Source organism: Euwallacea similis, chromosome 7 (assembly GCF_039881205.1).
Source record: "Euwallacea similis isolate ESF13 chromosome 7, ESF131.1, whole genome shotgun sequence".
Taxonomy (NCBI): domain Eukaryota; kingdom Metazoa; phylum Arthropoda; class Insecta; order Coleoptera; family Curculionidae; genus Euwallacea; species Euwallacea similis.
The window spans coordinates 4,260,984-4,281,948 of NC_089615.1; the positions used below are offsets into that span (position 1 = coordinate 4,260,984).

Sequence of the window (20,965 nt, forward strand, 5' to 3'; positions counted from 1 at the left end):
ATTTTCACACCTGAGACGAAAAAGCAGTCAAAACAATGGACTCAAAGGGGAGAATCGACTCCAAAGAAAGTGAAAACCTTTCCATCTGCAAGAAAGGTGATAGCGTCAATTTTTTGGGGTGCACATGAGATAATTCTTTTTGGCTATCTCCTTAAATAAAAAACAATAAACGGAGAATATTATGCGAATTTATTGCAGCGTTTGAGTGAAAAAATTAGGAAAAAACGGCCGTATTTGGTGAAAAAGAAAGTTTTGTTTCATCGAGACAATGCACTAGTCCACACTTCCGTCATCGCGATAACCAAAATCAATAAACTTGATTTCGAACTTTTTCCTCACCTACCCTATTCGCCAGATTTAGTCCCCTCAGATTATTTTGTACTTCCAAACTTGAAAACATTGCTCGATAGAAAGAGATTTGTCAATAAGGAAAAGGTGGATTCTGAGGTTGATACCTATTTTGAAACATTCGAAGCTTCTTCCTATAAACAGTACAGAACCCAATAGAACATCGCTGGGAAAAGCATGTCAATCTCAAAGTAGCTTATATTGAAAAATAATGCAAGATTTTCCAAAATTTTTTCCTTTTAAGTGTTAGGCTGGGTACTTCTGGGATTATCCTCGTATCTCCTTCCTGTATTTCTTTATTTCTCTACTGGCCATGAAGAATAAAGATGGAGCATGCACAAACACCTCTTGCATCGAAACCTTCAAGAATTCACATCGAAAGTGCAAAAAAGAATATTGAGGAAACGGGTCGGACATAAATCTCCGGGGAAATCGTTGTGTCGGCTATCAGCTTTCGCGGTCCATATATTCAGCTTATGCTGGCCTGCGTTTTGCCTCGTCTAGTCCCTTGGATATAGTTTAATTAATATAAAGATTTGTAGACTAAACCAGCTTTATGTTGTGCCTTGAATAATGACTAGCCGGCTCTATAGTGCCCTTTTTGTGTTTGAGCCAATATTTTGCCAAGGCCGGCACAATTTATGTGATGCTAACTTCGTCAGACTTGAATAATTGAATTGCTGCAGCCTCTGTGATTTACTTTGCCTCAGAGATTTAGGTATATCGCCTCCAATGTTTCATTATAAATTCCGTTTTTTATACTGAAAATAAATCGTTTTCGCACTTCAGAAATTTATTGATTTGAGGAAGTGAGACAAATAAAGTAAAATTAGGTGAACCGGTGAACCCTATCAGCGTTAGTAGCATCCGGAAAAAAACCGGAGTTAAGCTGAATATACGGCTCCGGAAAGCGATTTCCCTGGAGATTTAGTTGTGGACATCCTCCGAATGGATGGCACATAGCGAAGATTAAATATGCCGAAGTCCGTTCGGCATTGCCGCAAAATACATTAGATAATGCAGTAATCAGTCCTGTCCGGTATTCGGGGAAAATTACACCGTATTAATTCTCAGGACTGTAACGGCGTTTTCCGGCTCACATCATTCTTTACAGTGTAATGGGCGTAATAGCGATAATGGAAACAAAGTAAATGATAAATGAGGAGGACAAATTGCTGATAAATAGCACCAGCTGCCGCCAAAATGGGATCCGTTAATGGTTCCGCAAAATTGTACAACAATCTTTATGATGTATTTGGCGAAATTTGTAGAATTCGTATTGCAAATGGTCGTTTTGTTAGATGTCAATTGGTTTTGCAACAATTAATTCTGTTATCGTTACTGTGGAGTCATAATGCGACATTGTTAACAAGTCTGGCAGTAGAAAACCTAATGACTGTTTCGTAGTCGTATTAGCAGCTCTGAGATTTTTTAGGTACGATCCTAATCTACGCTCTAATGCAAATTTTGGATATATTCCTTCAAATAGCGTATCTCTAGCCTGCCATCGGATGCGTCCTCTGAGAAGCCGAAGGAAAATATTCTTACGCCGCCTCAGGATAGTAACTTATAATCGAATAATAGTTTATACAAATTTATGTTCATTAAGGTAGTACCAACATTTTACTTTCATTTCATCAACCTTTAAGACCTTTTTAACCCACTTTTTTGTTACGCATGAATTGTGATATAGTTTTACGCAGCACATCCCGAATTGGGCACTACACGGTTTCCCAACAGAAATAGTCATCACATGGATATTTTACGATTGTTCATCTGCCGACATTTTGTCAAGAAAAGAATGTACTACTCCATATTGCATTAAAATCTCCTGAGGTAAATATAAGCCCCAGTCACAACCTGTATATAATGAAATAACTTACTTATGGTCAGTTTTATAGCTCAGTGTTAAGCCAACACTTCGCTCAAATTGGTCTAGAATTGGGTTTACGACGTCCTAAAACGAAGACATGAGAGTAAATTTTAAATAATCAGTAATTTTCCAGAGTTTCCACACCTCCTGAAGAAACCTCAACATTTAAAACAAGACAAATTTGTTAAGCTTAGAATCCAGTAGGAGTGATGTACGTTGAGAAATCGGGAAGAGCATTTGATTCAAATTGATCTGGAGCCACGTCGGTGAGCGATTTAGCCATTCGCGAATGAGCAGAACAAATTCGGTCATTTTGTTCAAGGTTTCAGCCGTACCAAGTAAATGGAGGTCGCTTTATCACGCCGCCATGTTTTACTTTTTTCCTGGATTAAGAGCGGTAAATGGGATGAATCGGCTTTAAAGCCTTTATATTCACGCTTGATTTTATGCCGTAAAAATTTACATACATTCGCCACCAATCCTTGGTCTCGTTCAGTTCTAATGGATTGATCTGTTATTATAGAAAATGACCCCAGAAGCTAAGCTCCGCAAATCCTTTTAGTCCAAGCCGTTTCTCAACGCAAACAAAGCATAACCAATAGTAATCACAAAAGAGAAGTCGCTATGGACATAATGGTTTTTAGCATTTTTAAAGGAAGCATAAGTTTGTTCTTTGCATTAGTAAGCACACTGTGGAGTATTAAGTTTCCCGACTTGTCCCCGTCATTTGTTCCCGGACTTCCCGGAAGTCTTAAGGTCAAAGTTTAGCGTTCCCGACATTCAAAGAAAGATCCATAAACTTTTCCGCAAAAAAGTTTATCCGTCTGGAAAGAAGTACTTTACGAAGCAATTTTCCTTATTGCTTACTGGGATTAGGCTTTGCAGTTCTTCTAATTAGCAGCCTGGAAGGAGAACCACTGATTAATTATTGCAGATTTGCATAATCGATGAACTTAATTGGAACGTAATGATCGTTCCAGTGGAGTTACAAGATGTTGAACGAACTTTATATATGGATTAGAAAAGTAAGGGTTTCTTAGAAGAAAATTTCCAAGTGCTCACCTATAGTAAGTTTTTTTTGCATACATCAAACAACTTTCGTTGTTATTGTTACAGTCCTTGGAGGGCGGTAAAAATTCTATTTTAAATATCGTTTCTGCTCGAAAAGTTTTGTAATTTTGATTTAAAAACTTTGTAGACGTCTGTTGTGTGCTTGAATAGGGTGAAACGTATTTATTAAATTGTTATCGGTTGGTTTTTTTTTCCTGGAACGTCGATAACGACAAAGCAAAAATTTATAATATACAATTATTTTTATCCCTTGATGTAGATGGAAAAGAACTAGATCACATTTATGAGACCTCTTGCCGCATCTATTTAAATTCTAGAGATGGAAATTCTAAAAAGTTCCTCTAGAAAGGCATCTATTGAAAGGATATTAACTTGGCTTTATTGTTTTTAAACGTATTTCACTTCATTGCGATCGATATCGTATTCGTAGCGGAGAGAGACTGCGAAGGATTTGAAATTTCTCTCAGTAATGTAAATTTGGGGTATTGATACAGCTTTGCGACAATATGACGAATGAAACGGCTCGGGGCCGAAGGAAATATTTCAAAATAATTTTTCATTTTTATTTTTTAATTCGCAAAACCCGGGAGTGGGAAAAGTATTCATTAAATTCGTAAATAAAATTCTTGGAGTTGTTAATGAATGGGGAAACGTTTGAATATTTTTCAAGCGCCATTGTTGGGCATAATTCTATAAAATCGCACTTTCATTGTTTTGAATAACGCTGAACGAAACAAATATTTAACAATTCTATATATCACGGTGAAGTATCTAATTATTTGAGGCATGTAGGTATAAGATGAAATTTGCAAAGGGCGACGATTCGACGATCCGGATCCTCACTTCAAATTTCTTTCTCCTATATGTTCTGATAAGAAAACTAGCGAAATATTTACAAAATGTACACTGTTTTTTTTATAATAGTACCGCATATACAGGATGGTCAATACAAAATTGCATTACAGGAAAGTTCACAGCTTTCGATATACCAAGATCCCAAGTTCCCAATTATCTTTCATTTTTCACGAATAAGTTTACAAGAAACATTAATATTATATCAACATATCTTTATTCGTGCTTGCCGTTAAAAATATACAATTATGTCGCCATGGAAACCCTCGCTCGCTCGTTGTAGGGCACATTGCGATCTAAGTCGGGCTTTGCTAGCGCGTTGCTTGATTACATAACCGCGGTTAGGCAAACTCGAGTCTGATATTTAGATAATTTTTGAAGTCGAGCATTTATTATTTACGTTTTAATAGACCTTATCGTTGGTAATGGACAATGGCCGCAGAGAAAATATAATATCGCACTGGCCTTTATTTGAGCTTACTCGACTTGAGCTGCTTGCCTGCGGTTCGGGACCTAAATGAATCCCTTAGGGAATTAATAATGGCTTTAAATTCATAACTTTGGTGTTAATTCAGCACATATGCTATATAACATACATATAGTGTATAAGTATATATATAGAAGTTATATAGAAAGAGTAGAGCTAAAAACATACAATTTGTTACGAAGGTTTTGGTTCCACATAATTTTATAAACGTATCAGAAACTCGTAACCAACAGAATTTCATTGCGAATAATTTTCAATGTTAAATTCGGACTTTTTGAGCTGAAGGAATTTCTCAAATCCAGCTTTGTGATACCGCATGAATAAAAATGCTAAACATTCTCTTATAAACCATGATTATTCCTGCATATGCAATCTAATTATTTATATGTATTGTACTTTGAAGGATGCTCAAATAGGTACTCTGCCTGGAAATGGTATAAAAATCCGCTTAACGATGTATGACATGGCTTTAAAAATTTAATGAGGGTGGATATAGACGTCTCGAGCGTTTCGAGGGAGACTTTCGTGAAAAGCTTGGACAAGGGTAATGTTCTTTGCGGTCTTTGCGGAAGCTTTCAAAGGTTTGAAAGAGAGGAGCTCGTAGCTTATTTGCTCTATCAGTGTTTTTCTCCGAATGATGGAGGCCTTAGATGGAAGGATAGAAATTTGCCATGTGTGATGTTCGTGGTTGAAAATTAATTTCCAGGAAAGTTTCTTTACGAAGAAAACATCTGTATGAAAAATAAATAAGTGTGGAGGAACGGGCAAGGAAATTATGTGCTGGCATGGCTCAAAACTGCAATTATTGAGTAGGAAATATATTTTGAGGGAAAATAATATTGTTCTTCTTTTGATATTTGCCCAAACAGGAGATATATATTTTAAATATTGTCTTAATTATAATTAATATTCTAAGGGGTCGGTAAATTGGTGAGTTGTCATACGACTATTGAAGGAGGAACGTAAAGGGCTCATTAAAGAAATCCTCAATCTACGATTCATAAAACTATGTCTCATAAAGATTGTTCGCTGAAATACAGACAAAGCAGTAAAAAGTAATGGCCAGATTTATCTTACTCACCGGAGGGTAGTTAAATCGCACCAGAGATCAATTTGAATAAAATCGGGCTTTACCAGCCGACCTGGCAATCCATCGAATACATCAACTGTCGCTATAAACTTTCAATGAAAACAAATTATTCGAGCTAAATCACGAATTACAAACTTTTGTTGCTGCTGAAAAGTTTCAGTAACGTTTCAGGAGAATGTGTCTGGTTGATTAACGGATATTTTCCCAGATCCGGGACGAATTTGCAAATGCCCGATGCATAAAGTTGTAACTGGTATTTTTGTGGAAAACTTTTTTACGGTTATTCGTTATATCGTCGTCGAACTAGTTTACTTTTATTCATTCGCTGACAAGCCTTCATACGAATTTTGTTTATGTTGCTGACAATGTAACGAATGGAGTTTTCCTTATGTTCCAACGTATCTATTCAAATAAACGAGCCGCAATCAGTCACAAAAATACTTCCATTTCCCTCGGCTGTATCGATACCCTACCGATGGGTTTGCTGAAGAAATAGAAAACCATAGAAATAATAGAATTGAACTTTAGAAGAGCACTTACTGAAACAATTTGTCGTTGCGTTTTGCTACTGAATTTGGCATATGAATAAAGCATTATTGTATCCCTTTAAAAATCAATTTCGTGACCTTTAAGGTTTTAAATCAGAGAAAGTGATGATAGATAGGAAGTCGAATGCTTCGTCCATATTTAATTCTTGGTGAAGCCTGTTAAAAGAAGTCCTTTCGGCGTGTACGACATTATGTCAAATGAATGCTACGAATTATAAATAGGACTATAAATTACATGTTTATGCATGAACTGACCACTCTATAAGGGTGTCTGGTCTGGTCTGGTAAAATGATCTGAATTAAGTGACAAGAAGATGTAGGAACTTGGGTAGTATAAGTGAAGGAATAAGGAATAATGTTAGAATCGTTGATACAAGTGACCGAGTGGTGTTTCTCAATGGTGTAATCAAGTGGTCAGGCTGTAGGATCCCTAAACGAAATCAGCCTAACTTTGAAAGTCTGAGGTTACAAGCTTTAAACCTATTAAGCTTAACTGACTGACAGATGTCTGTCGTGATATGACTAGAGGCCGCATCTGACTTTCTGGCACTTGCGGGTTATATTTAGAGAGAAGATATTTTTTCTTTGCACCAATGCACCTGAGAGACCAAATAGGATATGGTTATTTTTTTTCTAAGTACACCAATTTATTGAAGAATATTGAAATATATTACATTTAAAAGGTTTTATTATGTGACTCAAACTAAAAAGAAAGATGCATCGTACTGATCTCGTCTTACAAGTTATGATTTCTAAACTTAGCAAATATAAGTAAAACTTTGAGGAAAATAAAAAGAATATAAAAACGGTCATACATTTGCCGTAATTTTCTGCCACAATATAAAACAACTTTAGGAATATGTATTTAATTAAAATTTTAAAAATATTTATAAATCAGGTTAACATTTATTGGTTGGATGCGTTAGAAAACAATTTTTACAGTATAAATAGAGATTTTTATTATTTATCTGTTGAGCCTTGATTCTTTCAAATCGAGTTTTAAATGCAAAAGTTACAAGTTTCCATATTAAATGGTGTTTGGTCCAAATTTGGCGCGTGCACGTGGTTGGGTCGATTCACCCTTTCGATACGATAATCGTGAATTACGTAGATCGTGGACTGGATTGATCGATTATGAAGGACCACCCTGAGTTCGCAGTCTCAGAGACACTGTTTTCGCGTATAAGAGAAACCAAACCTTTTTAACTTAACAAAGGTTTATTGGTAACAATAACAACTATACAATATCGAGAAATACGTTATTTAAATGTTGACGAGAAGAACCTAACGCGCACGAGTCCATGATGAAGTAGCGAGAAAAGAGAGCCTTTTCAGTTTCGCACCCTCCTTAAGTACTGATACGGAGGTGTAACACCCATAGACGTACTCCCGATAAGGCCCCATTAGCGGCTTCTAGGCTACCTTGTCGCGTTACAGCGTAGCACTTAGAGGCATGGTCGCTGGGATTTTATTGGAGCCCAGCTATTGTATTCGTTTGGCAGTACCTTTAATTTAGATTCGTAATTTTAGTCTGACAAAGAATAGTGCTGGAAATCCCAATCATAAAATAACTTCCCTCAGCCGAAGATGGGTGTTAAGCGCTGGGAATTCCAACAGTATTACCCAATGGCTGGGGTTGTCCATGGGCGTAACATCAGTTTCTTAAACTCACTTTGAACATTTAAACTAATAAATAACATAACTATAATCCATGATATAACAATACGTCGCAAGTCCTAACAAATGGACCACGCTGTGTATATTTTGATTTCCTATAAAAAAGCATCTCATGGTACTGACCCTTTTGTAGTTATCTGCGGAATTATTTGTAAATATTCAATCCTAAAGGAGATTTTATATGACCATTAAATTCCGCATATTTTCCTTAATTTAACTGCCCTTTTATTTATTGCAATTCCCACAAATTTATTTGTAACAGCCTGTAGAGCAACTGAAATGCGTGGCACAAATAGAATGATTATTCGAATATTTAAATGAATTTTTTCCCTAAAGGCCATCAAATATTAGTAAATATCTACCGCTCAGCCATGCGATTCATCTTTTGAGCTTATTTATTTTTGGAACGTTTCCACTCAGAGTACCTCAAAAAATTAAATTAGAATCCGGGATCAGGATTATTAAAAAGTTGTTTCGTTATCTCGGGTTCAATTTAGCAAACCGGAAGCGCTGAACTAAATTGATTTAATATTTTATAATGAATGCAGAGAGAGAACAGGGAAAGAAATGGGCGCGTTTTTAACTATTAATAACTGAAGATTAAACTTGAAAACTTGAAAAATGGAATCTTTTCGTGAACAATGGTGAAGAAAAATGGAAATAAATTTAAATTCATATTGGGCGTAATTTCTTTTAGATTATCTCCTTGCGCCCAGGCTCTTTCGCGACTTTTAATATTAATACACGTACTCTCTTCTGCCATGGCGCAAAAGTTTTGTTCTTTTATTTTTAGGCTTATAGCGGCGGAAGGCAAGACATCTCTTAACGAATAATATCCGAAGAAGTGGTAAAAATAACTGTACTTCTTGCTTTTAACAAACTGCAAATCTCTGAGAATACCAAAAAGCCACTGACAACTATAAAAATCTACGAAACTGCCAAACTCGCCTGAGGATCATTTTTGGAAATACTTAGCATTTTTCTTGGACAAAAAAAAGCAAACTAGACAGCTTTGGTATCCTGTGCAAACCCCGAAGATATTTTGAAAAATTGACATGAATGTTAATAATCTAAAAATGTCCTGAAACTTACATAAAATAGAAATCTCTGAAAATCCTTTGGAAATCTTGCAAAAATAATGTTTTTAACAAATGGTGCATTGGAATGGTTACTTCAATCGTACGATAAATATAAATGCCTAAAAAGTGTTTTTTCTTTAATTTTGTACTACGACAAGAAAATAATATTTCAAAATTTCCAACCTTTTCACAATTTTCGTACCCTTTAAATTCGACGAAATCGAAAAATTTATTCCTTATAAAGACAAAAAAATCAGGTTTGAAGGGAATTCAACTGAGAGTAACTTTTAATTTATTCAGTGCCAGTCGCATCGATCCACTTTCGGAATTGAAATTCACTGGTAAACAACCATTGAGAGACAAACTTTCTGCTAAAAGACAGAAGACTGACAAACACTAATGTTTTGATAGGTAAAAGTTTGCAACTCCACTAAATCTAAATCTAAAACAGAAAGCTACAAATAGCTAATTTTAAAATTTAAATGGGAAATTATCTTACCCTTGCATGTGCATAACATATTTCATTTATTCAGAATAAACTTCCTAATAGAACACTTAAAATATCAAAAATCTACTTACCAATAACAGTCAAATGAATGAAATGGCTTAAATGTGGTGTCGAGGAGACTTGACACTCGTACACCCCCGAGTCCCTATGTTGAGGATACTTGATCTGCAGTGTCCAGTCTTCTGTGTGCGGTTGATGGATGGCCCGAAACCTCTGGTCACTTGTATACGTATATCGACCGACTGTCAGTAAGTGCACGTCCCGATGCCTGACCCAGGACACCTGAGGAGACATCTGTAATAAGTTAAAACGGCCATGTGCGTTTTGGTTTGCGATTTGGGCAGATATAATATAATAAGAATATTACGAATTTATTGCACTGTATTTCGATCATTTCGATAATGAAGCTTTAAAACATTTTCAAGTGACTTTTTCTTTTGTTCTTTGAAATTTTATTAACTGTTAAATTATCCCGATGAAAATTTAAGTCACCCTGTAGAGTATAAATATATTTTATGTCAAATTTGATTATAAATGAGGCATAAAATCTTGTATGTATGGCGTACGTACGAATAGACTTGTCTCATAAAACCTTACACTACGTATTTATACAAATAGTAGTTTATAGTGATTTAGAGATGATGAGAAATCAGAAGATGATATAGGTTATTGCTTTTATTTATTAATGGGTCAGATATATTGTCCCTTGTGATTTAATTAGACAAATATTGCGGGATTTCTTTATGCGCTAACTGACAGCTATTTTAAAATTATTTAGTAGAAATATTATAAAACTCACGCCCTATATCGCTCTAAAATAATAGCGTTCGTAGTAAATTGCTGTTTAGAGTTGATTATAGTTAGCTTTGATTATTTCTGTATAAAGTTGCTTTTAGAAGTTGCTCTTCTGAAAGTTTTAAAAACATCAATATGGATCGCAAGGTCTGCATCTCACTAAATCTTCAAAAAACAATGCTAAAAATAATGAAAGGAAGAAGGACGAAAAAGATTTCTATTTTGAGCAGAATTAATCGAGTATCGGCAAAAACCTATGTCTTTTCTCACAATGTCTCTGCGTTATAATAAAATTTCTCCCCTTCATTCATTCGTCGAAAAAGTTACGAATTCCATGTTGAAATATCACACCTTTCAGCCCCGGGACTTCTCTTAACAGGGAGCAAATATATTAAGTTCCGAAAAGCCATTGTTAGGCTGATATTGGGGCGGGAAAAGAGTTTTAACAAAAACAATAGAGACAAAGGAAACGTTCTCGGTGAAAACGAAGTTTGCGAATAAGCCGTGGGCCATATTCCAGGCGAATTACCTGGTTGAGCGGTAAACTTCGTTAAAAACATTCGGTTGCTTTTGACAGAACGCTTCCCTCTATTACAATTTTAGACGCAGTTTCAGAAAGGTTTCACACTGAGCTGAGCGCTTTCAACTGATTTTGTTCGGCTTTGAATTCAGCTACACGCAATGGTAACATAATAAAGAGCTAAAGCTGTAGCTAAAATGGTTAATGCTGTATGTGGGATTAAATAGTTACATGTTGGTGTAGGTAAGTTCATTGCCTTGGGAAGCTAATTTAAGGAAATGTTGATAAATCATCGTTCTAACGTGCTTCAGTGTCTAGACAGCTACAATTTTTAGAAAGTCTGATTTCAATTCAGAAATTTACGTTTTCTGAATCTTTTAATAGACGTTTGAAGACATTTTAAATATTTTTAGTTATTTTACTTTTGGACATTTTCACAGGCCTTAGGCGAGTGTAAGTTATTGCTTATATATAGAATCTTTTATGAGCATTAGGAAGTAACTTGCAAGAAGACCACTGAGTCTTCCTGCATAATTCTCTTCATAAGTTCGCTAAAGTAGTATTTAGGTGCAAGTTTTTTTGGAATTAAGTTAAACCGTTTCGAATAAATCTTAAATATAGTTTATACTAGGAATTCACGATGTGCACTATTATTTATTGATCGGTCTAGGTCACCAGTTTCGAATATTTTTGCATCTCTTTAAAATAGCTAACAGTGCGTTAAATGTAGTAATATGTATTAGAACAAACCATGGATTTATTTTTTACTTATTAGATATCCTTCTTTGTATGTTATTATAGTTATTTTTCATGAGTTTGTTCTCCGTACTACTAATCTTTTTTGCAGTCATTAAGGAAAAAATTTGTACGGGCACCCTTAGATCCTACTAGTCTAAACTACCATGAAAAACCTTAAATACGGTTTAAACCAGCAATTGACCCGGTGAGCTTTTTATACAGCGATGTAGGAGATGAGTTTTCTAAACATTTATTCCATTTCTAGTATAATTTTAAATCACAATGCTTGCCTCCAATTCCGATTAGAATTCCTCTATTGCATATTCTATGATTTGTTATTAAACTTGTACCCAACTTTATATGATTATCAGGTGTGATTGTGAGTGCTCCTATGAAATTCGATTTGTGAATAATCTAAGGCAGAATCATTTCCCACCGCTATATTATTAAATACAGGATGATTTATTCTAAATCAAAAACCAACATACTATTAATCAACTTTTAACCGAAAACTCGAAATCAGCATCATTATTTTTCATGATCCTGAGTTGCAAATTTGCCCAATTTTAAATATTTTCCCATGCCGCACAAAATATCAGATTCAGTTTATTACTGTTTTGCATATTAGGGGCCTTAGGCCATTATAACGTCGGTTTTGCATTTTGTCATAATATCCCTGAATGGCCTTATCCATTTTCAGGGAGAGTGATTTAATGGAGATAAAAATCGCATTATGGCCGAGTCTAATTTTAGTTTTAATCTAGGTTGTTGACACATTGGTGATTGCATTTTTCTTTGAAAGTGGGCAACGTGAATGGATGACCGTAATGAACGTGCATAATTTACTCTAACTGCGGATAAATAGGAATATCGAACAATAGATATGGGAAACTTCCATGGAAGTTCAGCTTTTATTTGGAATTAGCACAGTGGTAATTTAATGAGAAGCGAACGTTGTTGGATGTTTTGCATTAGTTTGTAGATATTGGAAAGGTAAATTGTTGAAATACGAATTACACATTAATTAATTGAACCGTTTGGATGGTTACGGGGAAATCCACAATAACAGATTAATTGCTCGAATGCGTATATATTTGTATGTCAAAAAACGAGTGGAATAGTGCAGCTACAAACAAATATTCCTTATTTTGGGAATCCTGGATGGTTCAGATAAATTAATACTTTTTCTATTAGTGAGCTGTAAAGTGTGCTTTCTTAGCACGAAACAGGGTTTGATAGATAAGCTTTTGGTTATACGGGAAGATGATATCGGAATAATTTTCGGATAGAACTCAAGAGAAAGTCAAGATTGGTGTATTGTTCCGTATGAGCAGATTTCGGGATCTTAAGTAAAGCTGTCGAGTGATACATCAGAACAAAGTTTACTAAGATCATTGAGAAGGCCTCAGATCGCTCTCCTCTTGAGAAAAATGATTTTACGTAACAAGCAAAACTTGAGGAAGTCAGTGTTGATGCATTAAACTGAACAATCAAATGTTGGATTCTAAAATTCAGTAACCAAGGAATATGAGGGAATATGTTGATGTAAGTGTTATAACACATGACGCATAAATTTTACGAGGAAAACATGTTCACGTTTATCACATGAGTTGATTAAGATTCCACCCTTCATTGTTTTCTATGGAGAAAATACGGGTAAAAAATATCGGAAATTACTAAGAAAAAACGTCTCAAGTAACAAGGTGATTATTTTAGCTTTATGCGAAATGTGTAAGGAAAGCTTTAGAATTACTGTAAAAATATTCTTCTAATTCGGAAAAAACAAATCCGCCAATTATATTCGTAAGCCTTACACGGACAAATAAAGGCGTTCGCAGGCTTTAAACACAGTATTTGTTATGGCGAGCACCATCTGGCTCACGGCTCGTTGAGGAGGACTACGTGGATAAACAGAAGCTAACTCTATTAACATTGGAAAGCTTTTTGTCGAGGTGTTTAATAGGGGCGAAAGGTAAATTTGCATTTCATGCCCGTGCACCATAGAAGACGAAAAAATAGCCATTGCTCTCCTACTCGGAATAGGCAATACGAAAAAAATATAACAAACTGACCGCTTAAAACTAATGGGACACTTCCATACATAACAACCCTTAGTGGAGCACTTTGCAAAGCAGTTATTCACATTTGTCACAGTCTGCGGAAACAGAAAGGGACATGGACAATAAATATGGCGAGAACAATGATCGAAGAGGTCACATTGGTGAGAGCGAAAAATTATTTATGTTGGCATTTACAGATATGAGTTCGACTCTCCACTGGAGCACAACACCATTTCAGTTTACACGCAGACAATGAGAAAAATTTCAAACAAAAAGTGTCGGAGAAATTATTTCTATTGCGATATCCGAGTAAGTTTCAATGGAATTGAGAAGCTGTTGTGGAAACTGCGATTCTTATCACAATCTAGTCACATTTGGAAAATTTAAACCAGTATAGATCCATTCAGTACGATTACTAATCGAAAACTATAATTAAGAGTAATAAATTTTTTTATGTAGAAGCCATAAGATCAAGTTAATTTGAATGTTATCATGGATTAGATAAAATTTATCTTCTTCAGTTTACCGCGTAGTCGCAAAATCTGCTCGGATTAAGACACTAACTTTGATTTTCTTGAAAAACATTTGACATTTTCCCGGTGGTAAAGTTAAGCAGTGCTCCCACGTAACCCTCGGTCGTTCGCTTTAAAATCTAACTGTTCGAATCAATATCAACCTTATATTTCTCGTAAGAGAGACGTAAGTGGAATTGTATGTCATCATTGCCTTCCGCGTAATTCTATAGATTGTAAATTGCTCTATCTGATCAAAAATAAAACCGCAGTTGCTTTTGGAGAAACCAGCGATGTGGTTAATATAACATTCTGCTAAAGAAGGTCGATCTTCTTACTGATTTTACTTTCCTCAATATTTCTCAAGAAACTTCTTATTTCCCGTTGGTGCATTTCCCATCAAAATCCACTTCAATTTTTCTTCAAAATAAGTGGTTATATATTAAAATCTACAGTTACTATCTTTGTAAAGACATCAATACAGGTCGAATTGCAATATCGGGCCAACAATATGTAATATCTTCTCCTTTATTGTAAATCCACTTTCATTGCAATCCTACATTCTCTTCAATTAAGCTTAAATGTGATATGAGTTCTCTGATGCAGTGAAGCAAAAGTTAAATATCGATATAGGTAGTGTAGTTGCTCGAAGTTGTGTAATAAAACGCCTTCATATAATTTTATACGTGTTAGTGTAATAAATGTAAAGTGAACTAATGATCTAATATTTGATGCTACAACTTTGCACAACTGTTACAAATATGTAAGAGGAGATATGGAACTTGTTCGCGTTCCACATTTATAATTTGAAGTAATATGCGTTTCTCTTCTATCTATAATTATTGTTGGCTAGATATCAGAAACAGTCAGATATAATCAGATATCTAACTTTCTTCAGTATTTTATTTACATCGTCTTCATACAATTAGGGCTTACCCCAGTAGATTGGCTCAATTTAAATAAATAACAGCTTCTAATTTCCATTTCCAGTAGGCATCCTAAAGAATTCGAGTTATTCATAAGAGGGAATTCATGTTCAAATTTTTAATAATAAGCCGAACCGCCTCCCGCCAAACAATAAAAAGTCACCTAAATCCCATTACAAAACCTTAAGTGATCCTTGATAAGGAACTTATTTACCAAGTCTTGCTGTGTTGAGAAAAATAATTAAGTAATTTCCTGGGGGTCTATCCGAAAATATGACGTGACCGGATGAGAGTGGAAGATTGATGACGGAACTGCGGTTTTGTGTCTTAAAATTGATGAGTTTTTCGATCACATCGACGGATTGACCACATTTTTTTCAGCTTCGAGAATTGCTTTCGATGTGTGACATTTAGAAAAAGGATGTTGAGACTTTTTTTCCTATTTTGTAGTTGAGTTTCGATGGTTAAAAAATTATAAGAAAAATACTGGTATTAGCTCTTCGTATTTCATAAAAAAACATTATTTCATCAAATCATTAATAGTGTCTCTTTGTAATACACTTTTGTACATTACACGCACAAAATGCAATGTGTATAATAGGTAAAACGTAATACATGAATTCCAGGTGTCTTGTTATGAAATGTATCAAAGCGATTTAGGCCAGGAATCTTGTAATATTTCAGTAGAGACACTACTTCAGACTAATACCCTATTTCAGGGTAATCCCATATATTACGAAATTTGCTTAAACCAACTCATATAGCCCTCGAAAAAATGATATGGTGTATATTTCCATAACTTGATAATGAAAAAGCTTTTCTAATCCATCAATATGCATTTTCAGTGCATTTACCAGTGAAGTGGCAATTCGCATCGAGCTCACTTGAATTTTTCGTGATAGAATTAAAAGCGTTTTGGATGAAAATTTCGGAGCTTTTAGTAGATAAAGCTAATTTCCGATTACCACAGCTTCGGCCGAAATTGATTTATGGGACAGTTCAATTATTAATATAATCTGCAATTTAATAAATAAGCCAATCAGCCGTAATGTATAATCGGCGAAATTAATACAACGCGAAATGATTATAGGCGCTGCTGTAGCCCTCGCTCGTTGATGTGCTCACAGCTAAAATTCCAATTTCGATTTTATCCTCGATCAGTTTTAAATAAATCGCTTTCATTTTAATTCCGAATATAGATGACTACCAATGATACCGTTTTGAAGTACAACATAAAATTGCTATTGGAAACCCATAAATTCCCAATATCGAGCTAGAACTTCTTGCAACAGTGGCGAATTTTGCTTCAATTCGCGTAAAAAATGACAAGATCATTATTATCAATGTAACAATTCCATTTACTGTTGTTTCAGACAATTTTTTTCAAGTCTCAAACCTTTTAGTATTATTCAGTATCTTCTCTATCTCTCACAATAAACCAATCTCAGAGGGAATCTTCACTCACGCGGTATTACCTCATGATTTCTGACTTCATAAATTTTATTTCTTCACTGTGATCTGCCTCGATTAATAAACCATCGATAAGTGCTATTGAGGATGGCACAAAATAAGTCTACTCACCGTTCTATTTGCTAAATTCTTAACTCTGCAATTGAGATAAGCAGTCTTTCCTAGCAGTGCTGTAACATTCTTGGAGGCGGCAGCATCGAAATGGGGCCCCCTTGTCGTGGTTTCTAAAAGCGTGTTTCCTCCTCCACTACTTGTTCCTTGTACCGCTGATTGAACTGTAACAAGAATGATTCACTTAAGTTTAAACGTGTATTTACCATCATCAATTTAATTTTCTAATAAATTAGTTCGAAAGCTTTCCTTATAAACGATACATTTATTACTAGGGATTAATAAAATATTTGTAATAATTGCGAGATATGCTACTCAACCACTTAAAGTCGTGATTACTATTGAATACTCAACAATATTTTGTTTTACTATTACAGGTATAGTAATATTCACAAATAAAAAATAATTTGAGTGAGGAATAAATTCTTCAATGGAAATTTTCTCTACTGGGGAAAATGTTAGAAGACGTCTATTTATTTGATATAGGGGATTTCCAGTGTTCACTCAGCTTATTATTATGGGAAAAGGTGAAGATTGCATCTATTGACAATACATAAAAATAAATGCTGGCTTTGGCTTGTGATTATGTAAATGCGTAGTGACCCAAATTCGTGTCGCGCAATAGGTGGTTTAGTCCGAAACACGTGCATGCTTTTGATCCATGGTATGTGTAATCTAGCAAACTAATTTGGCTTATTACTGTTACTATGTTATAAAGATTATTCAAATGAAATTTGATCCGCCAATGCTTGAAGGACTTCGTTGAAATCGTATAACTCTCCGTAAGTAACATTGTAATTCAATCAAAATATGGCATTTCTTTTAAGTTGTAAGTGTACCAACTGGAGCAAAACATCAAATATACACGATATATTTTGGAGGAATTTGTCCATAATAAATATAATATGGTATATAGGTGAGTTCCTAGTCCACAATATGTGTAACATTGTAAATTACTCTTGATAAACTACTGCTGCAATACTATAACAATTATTCATATCCAGTTTCACGTGCCACTGCTTAAAGAAGTATGAACTGTTCTTCTTGATTATGAAATGGCAAAACAGGGCATGATAGGTTTTTATGTGTCTGGTCCACAAAAAGCATAAAAAATTATAATTTTAAAACATTTTTCAAACATCAACGTTCCCTACAACTCGCTTTACCTTGAAAGGTGAACTTCTCAATTTGCGTTGTCCTAATTAAATTAAATTTTCTTAGTTTGCCCAACTTCTCCGCCTTTCTTTGTCTAAAAGCAGTTTCTCATAAACTGCCTACATTATAGGTTAATATGTGTGTAACACCCACATAAAGCCGGGGCCGTTACTTAGCGAAACCCCTAACTATGAAATTTAAATGTGCTCCCCGCATTGTTTACCGGATCCAAATTCGGGAGCTGGGGGGATGCGGTTTAGCACACTTATGGCGCAATTCCATAAACGGGTTAAAGTCCAATCGTTTCCCGATAAGACGTCCTTTTGTTCATTAACCGTCTCAATTGAATTGTTGATTAGGGTTGAAGTGCTTAAAGTAAACAATTCTATGGTAATCGAGGGATGTTGACATAGCGGAGATTAATAATTATTAAAGTTATTTTTGGGAAGGTGATAAAATTTTGTAATTCATTACCTGGTTCCAGGCATGCTTCAAAGCATTGTAGAATATATCAGTTCTCTTGTTTGGAAGGTAATATTCTAGGCTTCTATGGGGTTCGTTCAAGGATGTGAAATTGTATCCCTCCTCGCCTTTGACGTGTCATCCCAGACAACGTTAAATTAAACAGCTTTTTCATCCCTTGATCTAGGTGTGACACTGATTTATTTAAACTCCGGAACAGGAGCTCTTTAGCGACTGTCGATGCTTTAATAAGCGTGTAAAAGGTTACAGGAGAACCGACGGGGATAGTTTGCATCAAGAAAATTTACCCTTCGATTTAATCCTCCTCCGCCGACGACGACGACAACGTTCACGATACAGTGAGTAAACGGTTTTACAGAAACTAAATTATATTTTAATTAAAAAGCTTAATATCGCACCGGAGATTTTGATCGAGAGCAACGGCACCTAAATTAACATATTTTCAGGGAAATAGGGCAGAGATTTTGTGTCATTAAGCAGCCTAGAGATTCATCTTTGATAGGAGCGTTAAATAAATTTCATGTGAGACTTTGATGGAGTCAGAGAGAAATTAACAGCATTCACGTTTATAGGCCGGATTTCAATTATTTGGTATTTGCAGAGTACTGAGGCGTTCTGCCATTTGAATTAGCAGAATTACGAGCCAGCATAGATTTCTTAAAAGCCCCTTTAAACGAAGAGTCACAATTTTCGTAGTCAAAATAGATGACCAAACGGATTCCATTTCGTAATTAGTTGCATAATGAAAGCAGGTAGCTTAATTTCGTAGCTGAGCTGACGAATAAGACCAGTAATAAGCATGGTTTGCTATAATTCCACAGATATCAAACGCAACTGGTGGATGTTGAAACTTATGCTCCTTTATGGGATTTTTTATCGCATAGCAAATGTGCAAACATTTTGTCTAAAATTCATTAAAAATTTATATTTTGTGGAACTAATGTCGTATTATGCCACCTCATCTTACGCGTCTCGTGTTTTTTTCACCAATTTGTTTAGCTAAGTGTATATTTGTGGGAGTCATATCTTGATAAATTTAGAAAAATGACTTTTTCAGGATTTAAGAAGAATACCTATGTGTCTAACGTCATAGTCAGATATTTAAGTTTTTTTGAATGGTCAATGGACTTAGGACATTTTTTTGGGATTTTAATTGAGAATTAAATTTTCATTTATTCGCTTGTTCTAAATTAATTCTACTTTAAAGCTTTAATGTTAAATCTCTTGAAAGTGATGAATTTAGCAAAAGTTTGAATAGACTAAAATGCTTCAAGAAATAGTACACTTCATAATTAAATGATTAAATTTATTGACAGTAATGACCATCTCTGGATACAAATATACGTTAGTAAGGACATAAATGTGTTTGCATTTAGAGGTAAATACTGGGGATTCCAGAGAACGGCTGGAGTAATTTGTATTCTAAGAAGCGAAAATTCTCTTAATTTAGTCTACTCATGACTTTATAATAAACTATAGAGAAGCCCTTGAAAAGAATTAGAAAATTTGTTTGCTGTATGTTTTTTATTGTTTAGGCCTTAAAAGTGATACATACGCTGTCGATTAAATTACTATACTTTTTAAAAAATCATTAAATGGAACTTAAGCTCTGTAGTACTTAAATGGGGAAATTCAAGTTGAGTTCAATTAGTGAGTTCTACATAACATTATAGTTTGGGAAACATGCATTTAACTTTAAACTCAAGTTTAGTTATACTTATTGTTGACCAGGTACTCAAATCATATCGTGCATATTCACATTTTAACCTGTAACTCGCCTCATAACTCTGAAGAACCATTTGAATTTCGTGTGTTGTTGTTAATTATCCAAGCAAATGAAATTTGGAAAATGGAATTGCTTTTTAATATTTAAGGGTATATGGCGTTAGTAGTGATGCAAACAAATTGCTTTGGGTCTCTCTACTGCTAAACCTAATTTCGGCTGACATTTCAATGCTCACTAAATCGAATTTCCTTCGAATAAAAATTTTTAAAAAATCCTTTATCGATAAACCTAATTGACGACAAGTACCCAAAATTCAATATATTAATAAAGTTACGGAGCTTCAATATAAGTATCACCCTCAAGAACTTTTTTCAAGTGGTTAAAACCTCTTCAACTTTCCACTCATGCCCAATCCATGTTGCCGTTCTGCGATACTAAAACATTAAAATCTTTCCGTTTTTGAGCCAAGAATTTCCAACGTCGCAGAAACAAACATAAACGCTGAAATGAAGCTACGTAAACTTCCACTTAGAACTGCAAAGATAAATAAGTTTTCCTGCAAACAAAGAAGCTATTGCTTGCTTTAATGCAAGTTTAACTTCTGAATTGCATCGCCTCTTTAATCATTCTGCTCCACAAACGTAGATACTTTACCCGCAAGACATTAAGTAAATATGTGAGAGTTTTCTACAACAGGAACTGCTTGATGTGAGTATTTCCGTTTTGCGTTTTTAAGTAAAAGTTTAAAAGCTTTCTGTTTTTCTTTGGCTATTTGTCTCCATTATGCGCGACCAAAACAACTGTTAAAAAGGCAGTCTTTTGCTGCATAGTAAAATGCTCAATTACGCTCTAAAATATCGCGGGCATTAAGCTTGCTGCGGGGTGTAACTCTTAATTATTGTGTTACTCCCCTTTAATGTTCAAGAACTATGCGGA

The 20,965-nt window shown here is 34.8% G+C and overlaps 1 protein-coding gene across 3 annotated transcripts in view; it reads right to left on the reverse strand.

Moving 5' to 3' along the window:
- LOC136409784 (neurotrimin-like) overlaps positions 1-20,965 on the reverse strand; it is a 168,608-nt gene that overhangs the window by 12,638 nt on the left and 135,005 nt on the right. For 2 of the 3 annotated variants that reach the window (XM_066391567.1, XM_066391566.1), the window contains 2 exons: positions 16,666-16,829; positions 9,605-9,827 (listed from right to left, as the gene is read on the reverse strand). In XM_066391567.1, the coding sequence (XP_066247664.1) occupies positions 9,605-9,827; positions 16,666-16,829 (387 nt within the window). The remainder of the gene's footprint in view (positions 1-9,604; positions 9,828-16,665; positions 16,830-20,965) is intronic. The other variant, XM_066391568.1, reaches the window with a different exon arrangement.